The sequence below is a fragment of the Dipodomys ordii genome, unplaced genomic scaffold, assembly GCF_000151885.1.
Source record: "Dipodomys ordii isolate 6190 unplaced genomic scaffold, Dord_2.0 Scaffold167, whole genome shotgun sequence".
In the NCBI taxonomy this organism is placed as follows: Eukaryota; Metazoa; Chordata; class Mammalia; order Rodentia; family Heteromyidae; genus Dipodomys; species Dipodomys ordii.
Window position 1 is genome coordinate 97,416 of NW_012267383.1, and position 8,726 is coordinate 106,141.

General features: G+C 42.6%; 1 protein-coding gene across 1 annotated transcript in view; it reads left to right on the forward strand.

Moving 5' to 3' along the window:
• Pkp2 (plakophilin 2) overlaps positions 1-8,726 on the forward strand; it is a 58,604-nt gene that overhangs the window by 12,843 nt on the left and 37,035 nt on the right. Inside the window, exon 2 of the mRNA XM_013033406.1 lies at positions 7,182-7,294. Within this exon, the coding sequence (XP_012888860.1) occupies positions 7,182-7,294 (113 nt within the window). The remainder of the gene's footprint in view (positions 1-7,181; positions 7,295-8,726) is intronic.

Sequence of the window (8,726 nt, forward strand, 5' to 3'; positions counted from 1 at the left end):
TTAGTCAGTCATGGGGCTTGAACTCTGGGCCTGGGCGCTGTCCCTCAGCTCTTCAGCTCAAGGCTAGTGTTCTACCACCTGAGCCACTGTGCCACGTCCAGTTTTCTGAGTGGTTTATTGGAGATAGTCTGTGAGACTATCCTGCCTGGGCTGACTTTGATCTGTGACCCTGAGATCTCAGCCTCCTGAGTAGCTAGGATTACAGACATGAGTCACCGGCACCCAGCAAATTTGTGAAATTCTTATCCCCAGTCAACCATCAGAAAACCAGTAGCAAAGCTGTAGTTCAAGTGTTAGAGTAACAGCCCTAAGCGAAACATATGAGGACCTCAGTTCAAGCCAGAATATGAGCACAACTAAATAAACATTTTACTTCAACAATCCCAATTCTGAAACTTACTGATTAAGTAGCTATTGGATAAAAATGTTCTGTGAATTTTCCTTGCTAGGTATGGGGGCAGCAATCTATAGGAGGCTGAGGCAGGAGGATGGTTTGAGCCTAGAGCTTTCAGACCAGTATGGGAGATGATGCCATCAAAAAAAGGGAGAGGGATGTAAGTGGAGGGGTGGGTGAAAATGTTGAAAGGGGTAACATTGATCAAGATGCATTTGTGTTCATAAACTGCTTTGTTAAATGGCAACTCCCTTATACAACTACTTAAAGATTAAAAAAGAAAAAACAAAAAACATGGGCACTGGTGTCTCATGCCTATAATCCTAGCAACTCAGGTGGCTGAGATTTAAGGATTGCAGTTTGAAGGTTGGTAGGTTCGCAAAGCCTGTTAGACTCTTTATCTCCAGTTAATGAGCAAAAAGCTGGAAATAGAGCTTTAGTTCAAATGGTAGAATGTTAGCCTTGAGTAGGAAAACTCAGGGACAGGCCCTCAGTTCAAGCCTCAGGACTGACACCAAAAAAATCCCCAACAATCAAACAAAAGAAGCTTTGCAGGAGTTTGGGCTTAAAGATGGAAGTGGCTCCTTATTACCTAAATTTTCTCATTATTTGACTATTATTTTACTATAAAATGATGTAATGGATGGGGCCATCTTGCATCCATACTCGAGCATTTAGTTTCTTCTCATTATAAATTGTCCTGACTTTTGTGAGTGGGCTGGTACTGGGGCTTGAACTCAGGGCCTGCCTCCTTCTCTTGCTTAGTTTTGTCCACTCAAGATTGAAGCCCTTCCACTTGAGCCACAGCTCCACTGCTGGCTTTTTTTGCTGATTCATTGTAGATAAGTCTCTCAGATTTATTTGCACAGCCTGGGTTCAAACCTCAGTCCTCAAATCTCAGCCTTCTGAGTATCTAGGATTATAGGCATGAGCCACCTTACACCTAGTGGTCATGATGTATATATTTAGTTTATATGCTATCTACCTTTCCCTTACATTTTTTTTAAAAAATACAATTTTATTATTATTAAGATGCCTTACAGAGTGGTTACCATTTAATAAGTCAGGTAATGAGTATGTTTCTTTGTGGACAATGTCACTCCTTCAGTTTCCTCTCCTCACTCCTTACCCAAAGCATCCCTGCCCACAAGTTGCAGAGTTCATTTTCCACATAGTGTCAACCAAGCACCATGGCTGTACTTCTTCAGCTTTCCTCCTCCATTTAAGTGTTCAGTGGCGTTCTGCCTTTGGGTTCCTCCTACACGAGTGTATTTCTTTAGTCTGTTTGTATGTGAATGCCTGGAGACCCATGTAATTATCAAACCCAATTATTAGATCTAGCTTCCACATATGAGAGAAAAACATGTACCTTTTATTCCTCTGGGCTTGGCTTATCTCACTTTACATGATTGGCTCTAGGTTCATCCATTTCCCTGCAAATGCTATTCTTACTCCTTCTGATGGATGAGTAAGGTTCCATTGTATATATGTTCCCATTTTTGATCCACTCATCTGTTGTAGGGCCTCTGGGCTGTTTCCATAATTTGGCTATTGTCAGTAGTGCAGCAATGAACATGGCTGTGCAAGTACAGTAGCCTCACTTGCATGCTCTGGGTAGATGCCCAGGAGTGATATGGCTGGGTCATGGGGGAGTTCTAGCTTTAGTTTTGTAAGGAACCTCCATGGCACCTTCCAGTTTACATTCTAGTTTACATTCCCACAGCAATGCAATAGGGTTCCTTCCCACCTCCCTTCCCCATCCTCCCCAGCATTTGTTGTCTGAGTTCCCTGTGTTGGCCAACCTAACTGGGGTGAGATGGAATCTAATAGTTGTTTTGATTTGTATTTTTTTGGGGGGTGTCTGGTCGTGGGGCCTGAACTCTGGGCCTGGGCGCTGTCCCTCAGCTCTTCAGCTCAAGGCTAGCTCTCTACCACGTGAGCCACAGCGCCACTTCCAGCTTTTCTCTTTTTGCTTATGTGGTGCTAAGGAATCGAACCTAGGGTCTCATGCATGCAAGGCAAGCGCTCTACTACTGAGCCACCTTCCCAGCCCTTGATTTGTATTTCTTTCATGACTGGGAATGTTGAGCATTTTCTCATATGTTTATTTGCCATTCTTATTCTCCTGAGAAGTGTCTTTTTGCCCATTTATTGATGGGTTTATTAGTTCTGGGAGGGAGTTAATTTAGTAAGCTCCTTGTATATTTTGGATAATACACCTTTACTGGCTATATTGCTGGTAAAGATCTTCTCCCAGTTGTTGGCTATCTTTCTAGTTTAGTAACTATGTCCTTTGCTATGCAGAAACTTCTTATTTTAATGTAGTCCCTTTTGTCAAGTCTCTCCTATTTGATGTGCCCCGGGACTCTGTCAAAAGATTTTTGCCACGCTGGGAATGTGGCTTAGTGGTAGAGTGCTTGCCTAGCATGCATTAAGCCCTGGGTTCAATTCCTCAGTACCACATAAAGAGAAAAAGCCAGGGGTGGCGCTGTGGCTCAAGTGGTAGAGTGCTAGCTTTTAGCAAAAAGAAGCTCAGGGACAGTGCCCAGGCCTTGAGTTCAAACCCCAGGACTGGCAAAAAAAAAAAAAAAAGTTTTTGCCTATTCCTATAAATTGTGTTTCTCCTATTCCCTCTTACAGTAATTTCAGTTTCAGGTCTATCATTGAAGTCTTTGATTCACTTTGAGTTGATATTAGTGCATAGTGACAAACAGGGATCCAATTTTAATTTTCTACATATAGATGTCCAGTTTTCAAAAAAACAGTTATTGAAGAAGCTATCTTCTTTCCTTGTCTCACAAGTCAATTATCAGACAACTGTAAGTATATGGCTTTATTTCTGGGTCTTCTGGTCTGTCTTATTGATCTTTAGGCCTGTTTTTATGCCAGTACCAAGCTGTTTTTGTTATTGTAGCTCTGTAGCAAAGCTTGAGGTCTGGAATTGTGGCACTACCAACATTGTTTTTGTTTTTGTTTGCTTGTTTTTTGCCTAGAATTGCTTAGGCTATTCGAGGTCTTTTGTTGTTCTATATGAATTTTGGATTGTTTTCTTTATCTCAGTAAAAAAGTTAATTGGGATTTTGATAGAAGGATTGAATTAAGTTTGTAGATCATTTTTGGCAGTATGGCCATTTTCCCAATAGTCTACTTATCTCTGAACTTGGGAGGTCTTTCCATTTCCTGATGTTATCTTCAATTTTTTTCTTCTGATTTTTGTTGTTGTTATTGTCCACATTTTGAAATGGATACCACTGAATTGCTTTTTCATTGTAGTTGTTCCAGTCTTGGGGCTTGAACTTGGGGCCTGGGCAATGTTCTTGAGCTTTTTGCTCAAGTCTAACACTGTACCACTTTGAGCCACAGTGCCACTTCCGTTTTCTGGTGGTTAATTGGAGATAAGCATCTCCCAGACTTTCTGGACTTTCCAGCTGGCTTCAGACTACAGTTCTGAGTTCTTGAGTTCTCAGCCTCTTGAATACCTGAGATTGTAGTCATGAGTCACAGACACCTGGCTTCAGGCTTCATTGTTATTTTGTTTGAGACAGAGCTCAGCTATTTGGCCCAGATTAGCCCCAAACTTGGCCACTCTCCTGATTCTGCTCCAAATGTCAAGATTACAAGCATTTACTACCATGCCTGATCCAGATTATTATTTATACTGTTGCAATTATTATTACTATTATTACTGTCACAGGTATTAGGGCTTGAACTCATGGCCTCAAAGTTGCTTTGCTGAGTTATGCTTCCAGTCCTACTTTTTGTTAGTTAATTGAAGATGGAATCTTTTCTTTGGGGGCTGGCTTTAAATCACTATTCTCTGGATCTTAGCTTCCTGAGTAGCTAGGATTATACAAAGGAACCACTATTAGTGAAATCTTTTTTTTTTTTTTTATGGGTCTTGGGGCTTTAACTCTGGGTCTGGGTGCTGTCCCTGAGTTCTTCAGCTCAATGCAAGTGTTCTACCACGTAAGCCACAGCACCACTTCCAGTTTTCTGGTTGTTTATTGGAGATAAGACTCTCACGTATTTTCCTACCCTGGCTGGCTTTGAACCATGATCCTCAGATCTCAGCCTCCAGAGTAGCTAGGATTACAGGCATGAGCCACCAGCACCCAGCTTCTAAATTTCTTCTTTAAAGGACAAGGAAATTTGTTTTCATATATACCAGAAATATATATATGTTTATATGTAATATATTATATACTATATATTATTATGTATAATCTATAATAATATATATATATATATATATATGTATTTGCCAGTCCTGGAGCTTGAACTCAGGGCCTGGGCACTGTCCTTGAGCTTCTTTTGCTCAAAGCTAGCACTCTACCACTTGAGCCACAACATCACTTACAGCTTTTTCTGTGTATGTGGTACTGAGGAATGTAACCCAGGGCTTCATGCATGCTTGGCAGTCCATTTACCACTACACCACATTCCCAGCCCCATGGAATTAGTAATTCTTTACCTGTCCCCACAACAGCCTCTGAGTTTAAGCTTCTTTTCTCTTGTGACTTGGGCAAAGTTGAAGCTGTGTTCCTCACCCCTTCCCCAGGCCTTGGGGATTGGAGCCTTTATGTTCCCAGCGTCTGTGTGGTGGCCCCCTTTCCAGGTCCAGCAGCAGCCTTGGGGTCTTGCCTCCCTGGAACCTGTGGTGTGGACTTGGAAATGCAGAAGGGAAAACTGGGTGCAGAGTTGAGGACAAGAGTTACAGTCAGCCCAGGCAGGAGCCCTACCGTTGAGAATTGGAGCCCTACCGTTGAGAATTGTGTCCTTAAATCTGCTCTTAGTTTGCAGAGATTCTTTAATGTCACTGAGGTCCAGATGCAAGGCATCCAGGTCAGAGGTTAAAAGTTAAGGGGCTACCTGACCTTTCCCTGTCTTCTCTCAACTTCCCTGGGTTACAGTGTGACAGTGACTGGCTGTCAGCTGCCTCTCCTCAGGATCCCTGGAGGCCTGAGAGCTGTTTATCAGCCCTGTCTGCCCCTAGGAAATCAGAGGAGAGTGGGCCAGACCTAATAGGTAATTAGGGCTAGAGGTGAATGTCTTAGGTCTCTGGCAACCAGAAACAGCATTCCTCTCCCTCACAATAACTGGGGAATGTCTGTCTAGTCTCTTTAGTGCTTATGGAGATAAGCATCTCATGGAGTTTCCTGCCCAGGCTGGATTCGAACAACAAGCCTCAAATCTCAGCCTCCTTAGTAGTTAGAATTACAGAAGTCAGACACCAGCGCCCAGCCTGAATTTTGTTTTAAACAATTGTTGGGAAAGTGTGTTGGTATGTGATTCCTGTGTTGTTTTAGTGTCAGGGTTGGTTTTTCCTTTTCTTTTCTTTTCGTCTGGGGTTTGAAGTAAGGGTACGGGTGCTGTGTTGTCCCTGAGGCTTTTTCACTCAAGGCTAGCAATCTACCACTAAAGCCTCAGTTCCACTTCGGCTTTTTGATGGTTAGTTGGAGATGAGTCTCAGACTTTCCTGCCCAGGCTGGCTGTGAACCAGGATCCTCAGATCTCAGACTCCTGAGTAGCTAGGATTACAGGCAGGAGCCACAAATACCCAGCTTTCCACTTCAGATTTTTTTGCTGGATACACACACACACACACACACACACACACAGCTTTCCACTTCAGATTTCTTTGCTGGATACACACACACACACACACACACACACACACACACACACACACACACACACACGGCTGGTTTCAAAACACAATTCTCAGAACTCAGCCTTCTGCATACCTAAGATTACAGGCATGAGCCGCCAGTATTGTGGCATCTTTTCTTTGAGCACACTGACCACTGATCTCATTGTTTATCTGGCTCTCTTATCCAGTAGTGTTGAGTCACCATTACATTTATTGCCTACACATACTTATTTCAAAAGTTCCTGAATTCCTGCCCTGAGAACAGAATTCTGTGCCTTAATGAAAGAACAAACCAGGCTCCTGTAATGCTGCCATCCCAGGCAGGAAAGTTCATGAGACTCTTATCCAATTAGCCTCCAGAAAACCAGTAGTGGTGTTATGGCTGTAAGTGGTAGAGTATTAGTGTTAAGCAAAAGAGGTCAGGGACAGAACCCAGGCTCTGAGTTCAAGCCCCAGGACTGACTAAAAAAAAAAAAGAAAAAAAAAAGTAGAGCAGACAGACCATTTAACCAGTGAGCAAGTCTCAGACATCTGTATGTTCATGGTTAGTTTTAGGTTTTTAGAAATTTCTCTTTTTTTTCTTTTTTCACCAGGCTCTCACTATGTAGCCTAGGCTAGCCTTGAACTATACATACTCCTAAATCTCCCAAGTCTTGGCCATGTACTACCTGATGTGTCTGCTTTCTTGTTTTTTAAATTCACCTTGTACCTTGAAATACTGGCAGAGAATGTTTTGTTTGTTGATGATAGTACTGTAATTTGAACTCACACCCTACTACTCACTATCCCTTAGCTTTTTCCTTCAGTGCTAGTGCTCTATCACTTGAGCCACTTCTCTACTTCCTACTTTGGGCTGGTTAATTGGAAATAAGCGTCTCACTGATTTGTCTACACTGGGCTGACTTTGAAATGCAGTTCAGATCTCAGCCTCCTGAGTAGCTACGATTACAGATCAGCATACAGCCAAATGTTTTGATGATTCTTGATCATCAAAACCAATGGTTATCAACAATATATATTCGTATTTGTAATTGACCTTGGGTGCTTAAATTTGAAAGTTTTATATAGAGGTGTTATGTAGTCTGTAATCTTGGTTGGTTCATTCATTTTCTGACTTTAATGTTTGCTTAATTACAGGCAACCTCCACCGAACCAGCAGCGTTCCAGAATATGTGTACAACCTGCACTTGGTGGAAAATGATTTTTCTAGTGGGCGTTCCCTTGTACCTAAAGCTAACGACATGCTGAAGGTGAGGTACCAGAGAATAAACCCTCCTCATCAGACAGCCAGAAAAACATTTCACACTTCCTTTTTTTGGAGGGGAGTGGGGGAGATTATTACTTTTCATTTTCTGAAGGAATTTTGAGAACATTGGTTTTGTGTGGACACTGTAGAAAACTGGGAGCCAGGCACTGGCAATTCATACCTACAATCCTACCAACTCTAGAGGCTGAGACCTGAGGATTGAGGTTCAAAAGCTAGCCTAGGCAGAAAAATCTAAGAGACTCTTATCTCCAGTTACCCAGCAAGAATTCAGAAGTAGAGGTGTGGAAAAACCTTGAGTAGAAAAAAGTCAGGTGAAACATGAGGCCCTGAGTTTAAGCCCCAGTACTAACAAAAACAAAGGAAAAAGAAAACAGCATGAAATCCTAGAGTATAAATAAATAGGACTCAAGCCAACTAAAACTTGTTTTGAACAAAAGACTTCAGCTAGGTGAGGTGGTTCATGTCTTTAATTCCAAATAATTGGGAGGCAAGGAACAAGAAGATCTTACTTCTATGCCAGGAGCCCAGGGAGTTTGAGACACCATCATAACCAAAGAAAACCTGGACATGGTACCATGCCTGTCAGTGCCAACTATATAGGTACAAAAATAGAAAGATCCGGGCTAGGAATGTAGCTTATTGGTGTAATGCTTGCCTAGCATGCATGAAGCCCTGGGTTCAACTCCTCAGTACTACATAAACAGAAAAAGCGGGAAGAGGTGCTGTGGCTTAAGTGGTAGAGTTCTAGCCTTGAGCAAAAGAAGCTCAGGGACCGTGCCCAGGCCCAGAGTTCAAGGCCCTAGACTAGCAAAAACAAAAACAAACAAAAGAAAAACAATAGGAGGATCCCAGCCCAGGCCAGCCTAGGCATAAATGCAGAGACCCGAGTGGAAAAATAAGGAAAGCAAGCTGAGTGCTAATGGCTCACACCTGTAATCCTAGCTTACTCAGAAGACTCAGATCTGAGAATCTCAGGTTCAAAGCCAGCTTGAGCAGACAAATCCAGTGTCTTATCTCCACCTCTATGGCAAAAATCTGGAAGTGGAGGAATGGCTCAAGTAGTGGAACTTGAATTTAAAAAAGCCAAGCAAGAATGCAATGCTTTAAAATCAATCCCAGAACAGTAATAGCAAACACAATAGTCATAAAAGCGGCCGAGCTCAGTGTCTCACACCTGTAAGTGTGAGACTGAGAGAAATCTGAGTGTGGAGATTCAAAGCTACCTGGGCAGAAAAGCCTATGAGACTCTGTCTACAATTAAGACTCAAAAAAATGGGGCTGGGAAGGTGGCTCAGTGGTAGAGCGCATGCCTTGCATGCCAGAGGCCCTGGGTTCGATTCCTCAGCACCACATAAGCAAAAAGAAAAAAGCCAGAAGTGGCGCTGTGGCTCAAGTGGTAGAGTGCTAGCCTTGAG